This window comes from Corvus kubaryi, unplaced genomic scaffold (genome assembly GCF_017639235.1).
Source record: "Corvus kubaryi isolate FWS band 111438036 unplaced genomic scaffold, C.kubaryi_AGA036_p1.0 37272, whole genome shotgun sequence".
NCBI lineage: Eukaryota > Metazoa > Chordata > Aves > Passeriformes > Corvidae > Corvus > Corvus kubaryi.
This window is the reverse complement of record NW_024581084.1, coordinates 2,902,710-2,917,272: the sequence shown is the minus strand read 5'-3', so window position 1 is coordinate 2,917,272 and position 14,563 is coordinate 2,902,710. Positions and strand designations below refer to the sequence as shown.

At 63.8% G+C, this 14,563-nt stretch overlaps 4 protein-coding genes across 7 annotated transcripts; 2 read left to right on the top strand and 2 right to left on the bottom strand.

The window, feature by feature from the left end:
* Nucleotides 1–20: 20 nt before the first annotated feature.
* SYNGR2 (synaptogyrin 2) lies at nucleotides 21–2,209 on the top strand. The gene is made up of 4 exons (XM_042025651.1): nucleotides 21–159; nucleotides 311–548; nucleotides 822–961; nucleotides 1,063–2,209. Exons 1-4 carry the CDS (start codon nucleotides 55–57, stop codon nucleotides 1,258–1,260), a joined length of 681 nt encoding a protein of 226 aa, XP_041881585.1. The 5' UTR covers nucleotides 21–54; the 3' UTR covers nucleotides 1,261–2,209.
* A 314-nt stretch (nucleotides 2,210–2,523) lies between these two features.
* On the bottom strand, nucleotides 2,524–5,451 carry TK1 (thymidine kinase 1). Its single transcript, XM_042025633.1, has 7 exons — nucleotides 5,345–5,451; nucleotides 5,113–5,144; nucleotides 4,908–5,021; nucleotides 4,735–4,828; nucleotides 4,312–4,401; nucleotides 4,109–4,228; nucleotides 2,524–4,001 (listed from the first exon to the last, which is right to left on the bottom strand). The coding sequence occupies exons 1-7, from the start codon at nucleotides 5,408–5,410 to the stop codon at nucleotides 3,846–3,848; spliced, it is 672 nt and encodes a 223-aa protein (XP_041881567.1). The 5' UTR covers nucleotides 5,411–5,451; the 3' UTR covers nucleotides 2,524–3,845.
* A 290-nt stretch (nucleotides 5,452–5,741) lies between these two features.
* AFMID (arylformamidase) lies at nucleotides 5,742–12,677 on the top strand. 4 transcript variants are annotated; one of them, XM_042025626.1, is made up of 11 exons: nucleotides 5,742–5,815; nucleotides 5,949–6,039; nucleotides 6,115–6,219; nucleotides 6,293–6,341; nucleotides 6,512–6,597; nucleotides 6,676–6,748; nucleotides 7,021–7,118; nucleotides 7,279–7,357; nucleotides 7,531–7,660; nucleotides 7,934–8,038; nucleotides 12,533–12,653. In XM_042025626.1, the coding sequence occupies exons 1-11, from the start codon at nucleotides 5,786–5,788 to the stop codon at nucleotides 12,566–12,568; spliced, it is 882 nt and encodes a 293-aa protein (XP_041881560.1). In that variant the 5' UTR covers nucleotides 5,742–5,785; the 3' UTR covers nucleotides 12,569–12,653. The 4 variants fall into 4 exon arrangements, with proteins under 4 accessions (XP_041881560.1, XP_041881561.1, XP_041881563.1 ...); XM_042025627.1 differs by lacking the exon at nucleotides 12,533–12,653 and adding an exon at nucleotides 8,153–8,486 and having other exon boundaries at nucleotides 5,750–5,815; XM_042025629.1 differs by lacking the exon at nucleotides 7,531–7,660 and having other exon boundaries at nucleotides 5,750–5,815; nucleotides 12,533–12,677.
* On the bottom strand, nucleotides 8,873–11,843 carry LOC121663413 (probable low-specificity L-threonine aldolase 2). Its single transcript, XM_042025632.1, is given in 9 exon segments — nucleotides 8,873–9,204; nucleotides 9,207–9,428; nucleotides 9,747–9,940; nucleotides 10,111–10,247; nucleotides 10,398–10,433; nucleotides 10,435–10,584; nucleotides 10,826–10,923; nucleotides 11,014–11,094; nucleotides 11,251–11,843. Coding segments are annotated over 9 exon segments (1,512 nt in total). The 5' UTR covers nucleotides 11,735–11,843; the 3' UTR covers nucleotides 8,873–9,094.
* Nucleotides 12,678–14,563: the final 1,886 nt, after the last annotated feature.

The following is a 14,563-nucleotide window of genomic DNA, read 5'->3' as shown; positions in this document are numbered from 1 at the left end:
CGCCAGGGCCGGCCCTCCCGGGGCGGTGCCGCGCAGGAGCGGCGGCGGAGCGCGATGGAGGGCGGCGGAGGCGCCTACGGGGCGGCCAAGGCCGGCGGTGCCTTCGACCTGGTCCGCTTCGTGCAGCAGCCGCAGGTGCTGGCGCGGATCGTCAGCGCGGTGAGTCGGGGCGGGACGCGACGGGAGAGCCCCGCCGGGACGGCGTCCCCCTGCCGCAAGCCGGTGCCCCTCGCCCGCCGGGACGGGCAGCCCCCGAAGAGGGCCCCCCCGGCTTCGGTGCCGCCCACCGGACATCGGCTCCGCCCCGCAGGTCTTCGCCTTGATCGTGTTCGCCTGCCTGATCGGGGATGGCTACACGAGCGGGGCCGAGGACCCCACGCTCTTCTGCATCTTCAACCACAACGAGGACGCCTGTCGCTACGGCATCGGCATCGGCGTCCTCGCCTTCCTCGCCTGCATCTTCTTCTTCATGGTGGACGTCTACTTCCCCCAGATCAGCAACACTACCGACCGCAAGTACCTGGTCCTGGCCGACCTCGGCTTCTCAGGTACCAGGGGCGCGGGGCAGGGCTGTGCCTCCTGTCGCTGCCACAATGGCCGCCTTGTCCCGTGACGTGGCTGCCGGTGCCTGGCGAAGGGAGTCACTCCCGTCTGGCGTGCTGCCCGCGGGCCACGCGCTGCTGCTTCTGCTGAGTGCCTCGAGGAGTGGCTGCCCCTGGCCGGGTGCCTGAGCCAGCCTGCACGGTGGAGCTGGGTCTGGCCCTGGGACTGCCCAGAAGCAGCAGAACCAGCCCTGGCCCTCATGCCACTTCCCCCCACAGGTCTCTGGACCTTCCTATGGTTCATCGGCTTCTGTTTCTTGACCAACCAGTGGTCCTGGACACGGGCCGAGGATGTGTACATCGGGGCGGACTCTGCCCGCGCTGCCATCACCTTCAGCTTCTTCTCTGTCTTCTCCTGGGTAAGTGAACCACCCTGCCCCACTTGAGGGGAGCACAAAGGGGCCCCCTGCATTCCACAGCCTGGAATGGCCTTAATGCTGTTGCCCCCTTCTCTCTGCAGGGACTCCTGCTCACCTTCGCTTACAAGAGGTACAAAATGGGGGTGGAGGACTTTGCTCAAAGCTATGCCGACCCCAGCCCGGAGGTTTCGACTCCCTACTCCAGCTATCCCAACATCAGCCATGAGAGCTACCAGCAGCCACCCTTCACACACACAGCGGAAGCCCCAGAGGGGTATCAGCCACCACCAGTGTACTGAGCCCTGGCTGGCACCCGCGGGACGGCTGTACCAGTGCAATTCCTTCCGTGGGGTGGGAGGGAGGGATCTGTGACTTGGAGGGGACAGTGGGGCAGGAGGGTGATGGCTGCTTTGTTTGAAGGTGACTGGGCCTCCTCATGGGGTGTAGGAGGGGCCTGGGCCTGGTCCTGGAGCTGAGATCCTCACTGGAGGGTCCAGAGGCCAGTGTGCCGTGGGTGATTTGGCACACGATGATTTGCAGCTGCTGGGTGAACACTGCAGCTGAGGGAAGTTGGGTGTGTGGGCGGCCCTGGCATGGATGAACCTCTGCTTTTGCTGTGGTGCCTTGGTGGTGGGGTGTGGTTCACAGCCCCTGAACCTGGCTAGGCTCTGCCCCTGTGACTGTTGCCCTGGTCCATCCTATCTCCAGTGCCTTTCAGCCCTGCTGGCTGCGTTCCCCCAAGTGCCGTCTCTCACTGCCATAGCACAGCCAGGCCCAGCTCCTGCCTGTGCTGGCTTCCTGTGCCTTCCCCCACTGACTGCTTCTGGGTGAGCTATTGCCAAAGCCCCCTTTTCTCTTGCCTCTAATGCCGTGCTGTGCCTTCCTCCAGCCTGCACTACAGCTGCTGGTGCTTGGATGATGCGGCTTGGGATCTGTGGGAGCAGTGAGTGCTGAGATCCCTCAGCAGGGCCATGGCTGCTCCAGCTGAGGAAAGTGCTGGAGCACTTTCTTTCCCTTGCATGCCTCCCCCTGAGTGCTGCCCTTGCTGCTGCAAGGCTATGCTCCTGCACCCTGCCCACGGCTCCCTCCGGCCACACCAGCTGCCTGTGGGGCCGTTGTCTCAGGTTGTGTTTGCTGCTGTGCTGTGGTAAAGCTGTTCCCAGCAGCCATGTGGGCTGTCACTGCTGGGGCCAGTGTTCCAGCAGTTGTCACTGTATGCTTGGAATAAACTTTTTCACCAAGCCACCATGTGAGCCGTCATGTGCCTTTTGTCTCTGGGGGAGCAGAAAAGGCTCCTGCCTTCTCCCCGTTGAGAGCTGGGGGTGCCAGGTGGGGCAGTGCAGCCCCTGCCAACTGCTGCACTGCAAACAGCACACTCATGCTGGTGGCTATTTTTAGGCCACCCTCCTCGTGCTCCCTGGTCTGAGCAGAGCTCCAACACCAGGCCTGTGTGCAGCCCTTGCGCCCTGTGACCGCTGCCGTGACCAGCCCACGCTGTCTCACTGGTCAGGGCCAGGAAGACCTAGCAGAATGCTCTGGTAGAAAACACACACACACACAGGTTCATTAAGTTATTTATTAACCTAAAGCAGCAGCAGCAGCACCACTTTCCTCAGCCCTGGGGGAAAAGCCCAGGGCTGGCAATCGAGCGCTTGTGAGTACAATTATTCTCACCTGTAATGTGGGGGCAGCAGGGGGAGTTCAGGCAGCTCTTGGAGCCTTCCAGGAGACAGGCAAACAGCAACCCTGCACTCGGATGCAGAGGTCTGGCCTGGGCAAAGAGCTACTGCTTAGAGCCTGTGGATGCTGGCTTCCAGGAAAAACCACTTTTACAGGGAATAAGGAAGCAACAACATTCCAGAATCTCAGTCAAACAAAGAGGGAAGAGGATCCTTCAGTCAGCTTAGAGCAGAGTAAGAGTCAGCCTTGAGAATTCTGGAAAGCTGAGGAGGGAGCAAGAGACATGACTAGGGTGGAGAAGCAGCTCCTCAGAGGAGAGCCCCTTTGCCAAGCAGCTGGATCTTCCCTGGAATAATCGTCCAAATCTTGATAGATGAAACTCTGAGCCTCCAAACCCCTCACAGGTAACATAGCACCAAAGTTGCAGCACCAGCCTTGAACCTGAGAAAAACTGCCCTGAATTTGGAGGAGGCTCTCCCTGGGACCAGTTTCTCCAAAGGACTCTGTCACAGCCTGCTAGAACACAGCCCTTTGAAGTTCAACACCTCAGAAGAGTCAGCTGCTAGGCTGACTGGCCTTCCTTCACCTTCTTGTGTTTCAATAATTGACAAGGCAGTAACACAAGCGAGTGTGCTGGCAGAGAGGTCGAGGGCCTGCCCAGGGCTGGGCTGCCACATGTCAGTTTAAAAGCTGTGCCACAGCTCTGTGACAATGGACAAGTTACCTCAGGCTGTTAGGAAAGGAAACTAAAAATTGCATTTAAAATACTAATGGCTGTACATTGTCTTGAGAAACCTGGAATTTAGCAACAGTGCACGAGACAGAAGGGCTGCATTCACAGGCACCAGTGCCAGCCTGAGCACGCATAGACCACAGGGAGAGCTGGCCAGAGCCACAGCGAGCGGCGGAAGCACTGTGGCCTGGCTTGACGTGCAGTGCCCCAGGGCCTGCGTGTGGCAGCATCAGTAACTGTGTTCGTCCCTCTCCTTGTTCTGAGATGGGAACTCACTCTAGCCAGGCTTTTGCTTCAGCTTCCCCCAGCATCAGGCCTGGTAGATCCTCAGTTGTGGTGCTTGGTGTGGGGAGCAGCGGAGGTTGGGTAGGGAGGGCTGAGGCACTGAACAGTTTGCTAAAGTAGAGAGAGGCAGAGCCGGTGCCTGGGAGCCACAGCACTGAGCTCCCTTCCCCTCCGTTTTCCCAGCAGTCAAGTGAAGATTTTTTGAGGTGCAGCTGTCTCCAGCTGCCTCAGGCCCAGAGGCACGTTCTCTTTGTTCTCTGGCCCAGCCTGCTGGGGTCGCTTTCGGAAGTAGCAGGCTCGGCACACGGAGTGGTACTTGTCAGCTCCTCCAATCACTTCAACCTGGCAGGGAAATTTGGAGAGTGACTGTGGAGCCCAGCTCCCCAGAGGGAGTCTCTGTACCAGCAGGACTGGCAAGGTGAAACAGTTTCTGTTCCAAGGGGACTCACCTCCCGCTCTGCTCCCAGCCTCTTGGTGTAGGAGGCCTCCCGGAAGCACTCCATGCACACAGCGTTCAGCTTCACCACGCTCTCTGCCAGTGGCACCAGGTTCAGGATGCTCCCAAAGGCCTGTGCAAGACAGCAAGAAGATGTTGCTGGGTGGGTTCCACGAGGGTCCCAAAGCAGCTGCTGTACCAAAATGACTGTTTTACCTTTCTCTGGAAAGTCCCATCCAGAGCAGCAACAATGACGGTTTTCCCAGCATTGGCCATTGTCTCACAGAACTCCACAATGTCTGGGAACTGGAGGGGGTACAGGCACAACATAAAGAGGGATGGAGGGCAGCACTTGGCTCCAGATCCCACAGTGCATGCCCAGACAGCAGCACCAGGAACAAGGAAAATCAGAGCCATGTGCCCCGTCTGTGAAATGAGCTCCAGTCCCACCGTCCTCTGTCTGCAGGGACTATAGGGAAGGAGAGTTTGACTACAAGCACAGGCTACATGGATCAAACTGCCCCAGGGCATTACTTCCCACCCCCTCCTGCAAAGGACACAGACCTTGGTCTGCATAGGGTGTACGGAGGATTCTGTGTCCCGCAGAGCCCAGCCAACACACCCCAGCCATGGACTTACGAACTGTCCCTCATCGATGCCGATGACGGCAGCACCCAGCGCCTCCTGGTAAACGTCCTGGAGGAGCCCGGCGGGCAGGGCCTCCATGGTACTCCTGTGGGCAGGGAAGGAGTGAGCTGGACAGGCCAGGCAGCCCCGTGGAAATGGGGTGTCCTCCTGCCCTGGGAACGCACTTGTCATGTGTGGAGACCCCGGAAGAGCTGTAGCGCGTGTCCTTGGCATACTTCACCAGCAGGCACCGGTACTGGGCGAGCTGGAACCGTCGCACTCGCCGCATGAGCTCCGTGCTGCAAGACACGGTGTCAGCGGGCCTCAGCCTCGGCCCGCCGCATTCCCGTGACCCCGGGCCCCGCCCTGCGCCCCCCGCTCCGGGCCTACCTCTTTCCGGAGAACATGGGTCCGAAGATCACCTAGGGGCAGAACGGTGGGGTCAGAACAGCGGATCAACGGGAAGCCCCGGCTCCACCCAGTGCCGGTGCAGCCCCCTGGCCCCGCAGCCCCCTCAGCCCGGTGACCTGGGGCGGCACCTATATTCGCCTCCCAGGCCGTGCCCGGGGCAGTACCGTCCCCGTATCTATCCCCCAGCCCGATACACAGCAGCGGTGCCTACCTGTATCTGCCCGCGGGGCCGGCTGGGGGAGCCGGGGTGGACACCGGGCACCGTCAGACAGTTCATGGCGGACTGCCGGCCCGAGCCCGCGCGCGCCGCTCCGGTGCGGACGCGCCAGCCAATCGGAGGAGGCCTCGCACCCACACGCCGCCGCGCTAGCCAATCGCGAAAGGGGCTGCGCCGGCGCGCGGCAGCGCTGCCCAATGGGGTCAAGGGCGCCAAAATTTTTATTTTCCTCTGCCCGGCGGCTCCGCCCCCGATCCCGAGTGGCCAATGGGGGGCGGCCCCGCCCCCGGGCCCTGCCGCGCCCCGCGCTCCGGCCCCGCCCCCGCGCTCGGGCCTCGCCTCCGGGGCGGCCAATGGGAGCGGGCTGGCCCCGCCCCCGCCTGGCCCCGCCCCCGCCTGGCCCCGCACCGGGAGCGGCACCGGAGCGGCCGCAGCATGGGCGGGTGGCGGGATATGTCCATGGAGGTAGGGGCCCCGAGGCAGGGCTCGAGGGTGGGCAGAGCGCGGTTCTCGTCCGAGCGGCGGGGTAGGGACTTTCCCCTGGACCCCGCCGCCCCGGCGGCGCTGCCCCCGCCGCAGCCCCGTTGCCTCCCCGCAGGCGCTGGAGGACCAGTACTCTCCCAGTCGCTGGTCCCCCCGCCTCGACCGGGACACCATCATCGGCGCCCACCTCGCGGTGACGGCGGCAGGTGGGGAACGTGGGGCACCGGGAGAGGGGCTGCGCTCGGTGCCACGGCCCCGTGCTCCACCGCCTTCCCCCGCAGGAACCGAACGGGCCCGGGCCAGCGCGCAGACCTTGCTGCACGTCCCCTATGGCAACGGGGACGGGGAGAAGCTGGACATCTATTTTCCCACGGACCCTTGTGAAAGTCAGTGACGGGGATGGCGGGGCCGGGAGTGGGCAGGGTGGACACCCTGCTGATCCCCCACTGTGCTGCACAGCCTTCCCGGTTCTGGTCTACATCCATGGCGGATACTGGCAGTGCTTGAGGTAAGGTGGGCTGTCAGTGAGGGATTCCTCGGAAAGGGACCCCCTCACCAACTCTTACTGACCCCTTCTCCTGACTCTGGGACTTGCTCTGTGTACATGGGGTCTGGCCAGTCCCCAGTTGGCCTTGCAGCCCCCGGCACCCACAGCCTGTCAGCATCTCTCTCCACCAGTAAGGACGACTCGGGCTTTGCAGCCCCGCCGCTGGTGTCGCAGGGGGTGGCAGTGGTGGCGGTGGGGTACGACACAGCCCCTGAAGGTAGGTGCTGTCCTGCAGAGGCTGCAGCTGCCTGTGCAGCCCGGTGCCCTCCAACCCTGCCCTTTGCCCTCTGCCTAGGCCACATGGACGCCATGGTGCAGCAGGTGCGCCGCAGCCTCGTCTTCCTGGTGGAGCAGTACCCCAGGATCAGGTGGGCAGCTCCCGGCTCGGGGGTTGGTTCGTGAGAGTGGCTGGGGGCAAACAAGGCCTGCGGTGGGGCAAAGGCTTTGGCGCCTTGGTCCAAGCACTGGGCAGTGCCTGTGGCCACAATCCCCTGTCACTGCACAAGGCAGCAGCTGATGGATTGGGAAACATCTGAGCTGACACATTTGGGCTGTGCCGCCTCCTCTGCACAGAGCAAAGTGTCTCTAGGTGTCCGTCTCAGTCACTCTCTCCTGCTGGCTCACTGCTTCCTCCTTTCAGAGGCGTTTACTTGTGCGGACACTCAGCAGGGGCCCACCTGGCGGCCATGGTGCTGTCCACAGACTGGACAGAATTCCAAGAGGTGCCAGAAATCAAAGGTAGTGCTGCCATGTCCCAGAACAGGGGCTGGAGGGGAACTGATCTCCACACCTGGGACAAGGCTGCGGGGCTGTGGAGCCCCAGCTGATTATGAGGTCCCCAGGGCTGTGGGAGCCACCCAGGGTGCAGCTCCTCACCTGCCAGTGCCTCTGCCTCCAGGAGCGGTGCTGGTGAGCGGCGTGTACGACCTGGAGCCCATCCTGCACACCTATGTGAATGATGTTCTTAACATGAGCCGGTGAGCCCACATGCTGTGGGGACAGCCATGGGGGCAGAGCACAGGCAGCCGAACGTCAGTGGCTCTGCAGCCACTCTGCTCCTATGCCTGCCCCAGCTGGTGAGTCCAGCTGAGGGCACGGGTGCTCCTGGAGTGAAGGGCTGCATCAGCTGCCACCGGGGTGACTCCTGCAGGGAAGTGGCCCAGAGGAACAGCCCCATGAGACATGTCACCCCGGCAGTGCCAGCAGCCTGTGAGGTGCTCATGGCTGTGGCCCAGCATGACTCCCCAGAGTTTCGCAGGCAATCACAGGAGTACAGCCAGGTGAGCACCAGGCAGTTGCAGGAGTACAGACAGGTGAGCACCAGGCAGTCACAGGAGCATGGCCAGGTGAGCAGCACCCTGCCTGGCTCTGGTGGGGACACTGCTCCAGCCAGCCCTCAACAACTTGCCCAACTGGGATGAAGAGCTGTGCTGAACCAGAGCAGTTTCTGGCTCACTGCAGGACAGCAGTCCTTGCCAAGACATTATTCCTGCTGCTCTGTTCAGGGCAGGTGGAGTTTGGGGTTCATCCTGCCAGCACTGCTCTCTCCACAGGCCCTGCGTGCAGCCGGCTGGTCTGTCTCTCTGCTGGATCTGGCTGGTGTGGATCACTTTGACATCATTGAGAAGCTGTCAGAGGACAACTACATTCTCACTCAGGTAGGTAGGAGGGCTGTGCCAAGGCAGATCAGGTGGGCTTAGGGCTGGCTGCCACCTCCCTGCAGGGAGGTGTGGGGTCAGGGGCTGCTCACAGGGTTTGGCTCCTCATCCCAGGTGATTCTGAACATGATTTCAAGAGCATAAGGGCATGTCAGTAGTAAACAGATGGGGACTGTGGACCTGCGTGGTGGCAACAGGCGTCTGGTATCCCCCTGCCTGCTGCCTCCTCGCTCCAACATGGGGTGACCACTGTCTCAGACCTCCACCGTGCCCTCTCCACTCAGCCCAGCCTAGGCTGGTGCCCCTTCCCTGCAGTGTTCCTGCCCGCTGGAGCGCAAGGGACTGAGGGCTGCAAGGCTCTGTCTGGGCAGCTGGATCATGAAGTCTGTTCCCTCAGTGTCCTTTAAACTGCACACTGGCAGTATGAAATAAAATGGGAATTACTGCTGCCTGGGGTAGTGCTTCCCAGGGAGCCAGTGGGTGCACACCCAGTGCAACTGCTGCTGAGAGAATCCCTTCTTCCAGTGCAGAGTTCTGGGACTTGCTGACCCAGAACATGACAGGGGAAGCCTGGGGAGTCCACCTGCCGCTGTGGGACAGAATGACATAAGCCTCTGGGAATGGGAGTGACAGAGCCATCTGGGTCAGGCTGGGCTCGAGCTCCTGGGACAGTCCTGGCCAGACACAAACCTTGGCATTGCTGTGCAGCAACCCTGGTCCTGTGGCTGAGATGCTTCCATGTCCTCACGAGCATTTGTCCCTCCATGGGGACCGTGGCCATGATGATGTCCCTGCTGCAGAGCCAGGAAAAGAGCACATTTGAGAGAACACAGCTACAGGACCACCAAAACACGTTTATTTTGTGCACTGACTGCCTCGAGAGCTGGGGTCTCCACTAGGCTGGGCTCACATTGGTTTTTCAGGCTGCCTGTGAGGGCTGATATTGAGTTTCAGATGGCTGGGAACTCATCTGGAGGACAAAGGGGCTCCAGATGTGTTCCCAGCAGCAGTCCTTTGGGCTGCTTAACTGCTGCAGCTGCGGGGCTGGCAGAGTGCTCAGGCTCCCCCGGTGCCTTGAGGCATCAGATGCAGTCCCAAGGCCAATTCCTCCTGGCACTTCCTGGCCACAAATTCCAGCTTTCTCCTTGTGAGCTCAGTGTCACGGCCGAGATGTTGCGGTGCCAGACAGCACGCACAGTCTGTGCTGACCAGGGGAGTAGCAAGATGCTGACAGCCTGCCCGGTCTCAGCCACCTCCGCGCTGATGGCACAAAGGCGGTCGCAGAGCTCAGCAGGGGAGGGCCAGGTCCCCTGGACATTTACCATTGCAATGTTGGTCTTCACCGCTGCCAGGTTGATGGACCAGAGGGGAGAGTTCAGCACATGGATACCTGTGGGAGGCCAAGGTGATGCAAGCCCACTGCCCAGCTATCTGGAAGAGGCTACCTGCCCCAGCCCTGCTCCAGGTTCTGAATGAAGGGGAGCCCTTTCTCCCCCCATGTGGTACCAGCGTCACTGAGTGCAGCACGGGGACAGTCATGGCATGATCCTGGCACTCCAGCCAGGTGAGGATCCCAGCAGCATCCTCACCTGCCTGGAGACCCAGTGTGGCCATCTAGGGACGGTGCCCAAGCCACCAGTACCGTGGTATTGCTGGGCAGTGCCAGGTGTGCTGTTACATCCCAGCACAGTAAGGGGCCCTGAGGTACCTTCCACAAAGTGCTGGGCATTGTTGTGGTCTCTGCGCAGCATCACCTCCGTGTGCTGCAGCCCAAGGTGGGCAGCAGCTGCCAGCACTCCCACCTGCCGCATCCCCCCGCCCAGCAGCTGCCGCACACACCAGGCCTCAGCGACAAACTCCCTGCACCCTGCCAGCACTGCACCAGACGGGGCACCCAGGCCCCGCAGAGCCCACAACGGGGTCACCCCAGCTGTCCCAGGGGCAGCTGCCCCTCCTGGGTACAGGCCCAGCCTGCCACATGTGTTCTTAGCCCAACACCTGCAAACAAGGGGCAGGCTGCAGCTTGTGCTGGTCCCTGCCAGCCTTGGGGACCCCTCCCACACAAGCAGACCTTGGAGAAGCAGAGGGTCACACAGTCACAGTGCTGGGCAATCTGAGCTGGCTCCACACCCTGGGCCACTGCTGCATTCATCAGTCGTGCGCCGTCCATGTGCACTCGCAGCCCGTAACGGTCTGCAAGCCCACGGACCTGGGAGTCAGAGGGGCAGCTGGTTTGGGAGGGACCCCTGGGGCATCTGGTGCCACCATGAGCCACGCTCTGAGCTCCAGTGTCCCCAAGTGCAGGGCCCAGCTGCCCATGCCAGGCAGGATTGTGCCAGCACCATCTGTGGGCTCTCACCTGCCTGCGATAGGTGAAGGGCGGTGCCCGGCCCCCCCGCCGAGATGTGCGTGTTCTCCAGACAGATGAGCTCAGGACGCATGTGGTACTGGCTGCTGTGCGCCTCACAGATGGTCAGCTCCAGCTGGTCCAGGTCGAATGTGCCATTCGGCAGATCTGGCGGTGCCTGGGAGTGGACACCGGCGACCTGTGCCCAGGGCAGGAGAGAGCTTGGAGCTGACAGGGGACAGTGGTGGTGCACGGGGGCTCCAGGCCTCTGCCCCTCTGTCCCCTCCATCGGGTGTGTACAGCCCCCACTCGTGTCGCAGCCCGTGGCTTGGGACAATCCAGGAGATGCTCTGGCAGCCAGAGGAGGGCAGCACGCGGCCGCCCTCCTGCCCTGCGAGCCCTGCCGGCAGCGCTGCGTGCCCACCGTGGCTGCCCGCGGCACGCAGCTGCGCGGCCCCGCCGTGCTCGGAGAGGTGCAGGTGGGTGTCCTGGCCCAGGAACAGCTGAGCCCCCCTGCGCTGGCAGTGGCATATCACCGGGAGAGAAGGGCCGTGAGGGAGGGGGCCAAGGGCAGCAGCCCACAGCCTGGGGGCACGGGGGGCTGCGGGTGCAGCCCCGGACTCACCGGCGATGAGGTTGGCCATGGTGGCCGTGGGCACGAACAGAACCGATTCCGTCCCCAGAGTCCCCGCGGCCCGGCGCTGCAGCTCTGCAAGAGGACACGGATGTCCTGGGGACCAGGGGCTTGGGGACCCCACAGGTCCCGGCTGCCCCCGCAGCCCCGCTCCGGCCTCCCCATCCTGCTGCCCCCGGGTCGGGGGCTTGCAGACAGGGACCCCGTGCGAGGCCCGTCCCCTCCGCCCACCGTTCAGTGCCGGGTCCTCCCCGTAGTCGGCGTCGCCCACGGCGGCGCGGGCTATGGCGCGGCGCATCCCCGCGCACGGCCGGGCCACCGTGTCGCTCCGCAGGTCCACGGCAAGCGGCTGCGCCCCCCCGGGCCCGGCAGCCGCCCCCGCCGCAGCGCCGCCCGCATCGCCGGGACCGCCCCCCGCAAGCGCTCCCGGGCGGGGGTGGGATCGCCCATGCCGGGAATGGGGCCCGGACACACGGGGCAGGAACAGGGCAGCGGCTCCTGCATGGGCCCCGCGCACGTTCCGCGCCTCGGCGGCGCAGCCCCTGCAGAGGCGCCGTCCCTGCAATCCCCCCATCCCCCAACACGCTGGCGCTGGGAACACGGGTGGGGGCTGCCCCGGCCCTGCACTGTCCCACGGCCCCTCGCTTTGCCAAGATCCCCATCCTGGGTATCCGATGGAAGGGAGCGCCAGGGGGATCCTCCAGAGTCTTTCCATGGCTGAGCAGGAATTGCTCCCGCCACGCTGCTCCCCCTGCCAACAAGGCTGGCACGGGGTCGTCTGGCCGCTGGGAATTGGCTCTGGCCCTGGCTGCGCCTTCCCTGGCAGCCGATGTGCAGTCCAGTGGCACCGCAGGTGGGCTGGCGCTGCAGCGGTGCTCTGGGATCTTTGGGCAGCTCCACAGATCTCGGCACTCCCTGCCTGCTCTGAGGGGACCCACCAGCCTCTTTGCAGAAATCCCCACTGCCCCCCAGCAGGAGGGCATGTGCCCAAAGCAGTAGCGAGACCCCCTCACCTCCCCCCGTTGGGCTGGACCAGCTGGATCATTCTCCCTGCTGCTACCACGGTGGGGGGCACAGCTCTGCAGCACCCAGCACCTCTCCTAGCATTTGCAGGGGATCAATAGGGCAGGCGCATTAAGGGGCATGTTCCCCTCAGGGGCACATGCTGCCCAGCCCCTGCCCTCTAACGCGTGTGCTGTGCTCCAGCCGCCTGTGCTATGGCTGCTGTAACGCTGCTGCCTTCTCCCCCCTCTGCCACATGCCCCCCCAGCCTTGGCTTCCCCAGGTCCCCTATCCTGAGCCCCCTGCAGCCGCCCCACTGGTGCCCACTCTGCCCATACCCCTGCCCTTGTCCATGAAGCCCCCTCCCTCACTATCCCCTGTCACCCCCCCGCGCTGTCAGCCCCGCAGATGAGTGAGCCATAAACAGTCCTTCATGAAACGTTTTTCACACACAGGGCCACATGTTAACAGTTTTTCTTTATTTACTGCCTCCATTTCCTCTTTGTTCCAGGAACTTGTCCTCCAACTTCAAGCTGCTCATGATTAGGCAAAAAGGCCTCTAATCTCCCCGATCTGATTTACCGTCACTGAGAGCAGATGCTTCCCGTTACTGGCCCTGGACCTGGGAGCATGGACAGCTGAGCTGTGCCGGCTGCTGAGCCCAGCTGAGCCTCCCCAAAGCTGCCCCGCCACACACACCGCCTTCCCAGCAGCTTCCTCTTCCAGTAAGCGCTGGGCAGTGCAGCCGGTCACACTGCAGGTGAAGGGCTGGGGGAAGAGCAGCTGTGAGGCCCTAGGCCAGGGATCCCCCCCTCCACCTGGGGCTGCTGCTGTAGGGCAGGGCAGGCTTTGGAGCCACTTTCTCTGCTTGGAAGGTCTGGATGGATGGAGCATCCCTCAGCACAGCCTTCCTAGCCACTCACCCGTCCACTCCCACAGCACCTGATGGGGTGGTCGACTGCCCTGCTGTGCCCAAAGCTGAAAGGCAGCCCCCCCAGCCCAGTCAGGGTCTGCAGCCAAGCAGGGGCTCCTTCACTGGGCAGCAGCCACAACTTCTGGGGGACTCACAGTATGGGTGGGTGTCTTCCACAGAGCCCCTTGTCTTTCAGCCCTGTGCCTTTCCCTGGGACTTCAGGCTGGGACCTGCCTTGGGGGTCCTCCCTTGCTACCAGCACCCACAGAGCTCCCCCATCTGCACGGGGCCCAGCAGGGCCACGGTGGGGTTTGGTGGGGCCAGCACCGGGCCCATGGAAGTGCTTGTGCCTTGTATGTGGAGTGGCTGAACTCAGGCCACGGGAGCTGGGCAGAGAGTGGGCAGTGCCAGTGCCTGGCCAGGGGCTTGGCTGGCAGCTGGGGACTAGTGGGGGGCTCACCCAGGACCACACTGCACCATAGGACTGCAGTCACCACCTGCCCACACCAGCTCCTGTGGTGGGCTAAGCCCCTGCCCTGCTGGGCTCAGCTCCTGCTCTAGTTGTGCCTCCCCAGGGCTAAAATTAGCAGCTGAGGCCTGGCTGGGGAGCCGGGAGTGGAGCCCAGATCCCACCGCGGAGGATCGGGTTTCCCCCCTCCCTACCACAGGCCTGGCAACCACTGGGGCCGATTCCCGGAGCTGGGCCCCCCCTGCTACCAGCCCCACCGGCAGCCCCATCCCAGGCCTGCCAGGCCCAGCTGCTTGGTCTGCACGTCCCCAGGGCTGAGCCCTGGCACATCCCGGCTGCAGGAGGCTCAGGAGGGGCTGCAGGATGAGGGGAGCACGGTGCTGTAGCTGAGCCCTCTGCCTCTGGCACACATGGCTGTCCTGGGAAAGGCTGGCAATGGGTTCTGCTCCCAGCCTCCCAGCAGAGCCGGCGGCTGCGGCCATGGAGCTGCCAGTGGCCCAGGCAATGCCCTGGGGGTCTTGTGCTGAGTGCCAAGGGCTGACTCAGGACCTGGCAGAGACCATAGCATGCTCACCATGAGCTCGGGGTGTTTTCCTGTCGGGCTGCCTTAGCCCTGCGGCCACACTGTCCATGGTGCTCACCCTGTGTGCCCTTTGGGCTCCATGGCTCGTCCCAGTGGGGCGGCTCCGGCGCTGCCTGTTCTGGAGGGTCCCGGTCCCACCTGGGCCGGGACAGCCGCCATCCGTCGCCCCCGAGGGGCTGAGCCACGGAGCCGAGCAGTTTCCTGCTGCCGGGAGCGGCAGGGCGATTCCCGGGAGCGCCGGCTCCAGGCTCAGCCGGGTCGGGTCGGGCCCCCACCCGTCGCACTCCCGGGGTCCCGGTGCCGGTGACATATCCCGAGCTGCGGCACACGGCGGCCGCCGCTCGCGCACGGCACCGGCCGAGCTTCGGCCCGGGACAGACCCCCGACGGACACAGTCCCGGGGCTGCCGGGGCCGTGTCCGGTGCGGGAGCCGCGGGCTGCTCCGGGGAGTCTCCGTCGGAGCCCCGCGCGGGCCGGTGCCGGAGCCGGAGCCCGGTGTCCGCGTGGTCCCGGCCGGTGCCCCGTCCCCAGCCTGCGAGGCCGCGGGTGCCCCCCCTCCACCGGCAGCGACTTTTCC

Bases quoted from the DNA above. Each gene is read 5' to 3' on its own strand.
- SYNGR2 (XM_042025651.1), top strand. From the start codon at position 55: ATGGAGGGCGGCGGAGGCGCCTACGGGGCGGCCAAGGCCGGCGGTGCC. The intron at 160-310 runs GTGAGTCGGGGC...TCCGCCCCGCAG, and splicing joins TGGCGCGGATCGTCAGCGCG to GTCTTCGCCTTGATCGTGTT. The intron at 549-821 runs GTACCAGGGGCG...TTCCCCCCACAG, and splicing joins GGCCGACCTCGGCTTCTCAG to GTCTCTGGACCTTCCTATGG.
- TK1 (XM_042025633.1), bottom strand. From the start codon at position 5,410: ATGAACTGTCTGACGGTGCCCGGTGTCCACCCCGGCTCCCCCAGCCGG. The intron at 4,402-4,734 runs GTAAGTCCATGG...TACCCCCTCCAG, and splicing joins GCATCGATGAGGGACAGTTC to TTCCCAGACATTGTGGAGTT. The intron at 4,229-4,311 runs GTAAAACAGTCA...TGTCTTGCACAG, and splicing joins ATGGGACTTTCCAGAGAAAG to GCCTTTGGGAGCATCCTGAA.
- AFMID (XM_042025626.1), top strand. From the start codon at position 5,786: ATGGGCGGGTGGCGGGATATGTCCATGGAG. The intron at 5,816-5,948 runs GTAGGGGCCCCG...GCCTCCCCGCAG, and splicing joins GGCGGGATATGTCCATGGAG to GCGCTGGAGGACCAGTACTC. The intron at 6,342-6,511 runs GTAAGGTGGGCT...TCTCTCCACCAG, and splicing joins GGATACTGGCAGTGCTTGAG to TAAGGACGACTCGGGCTTTG.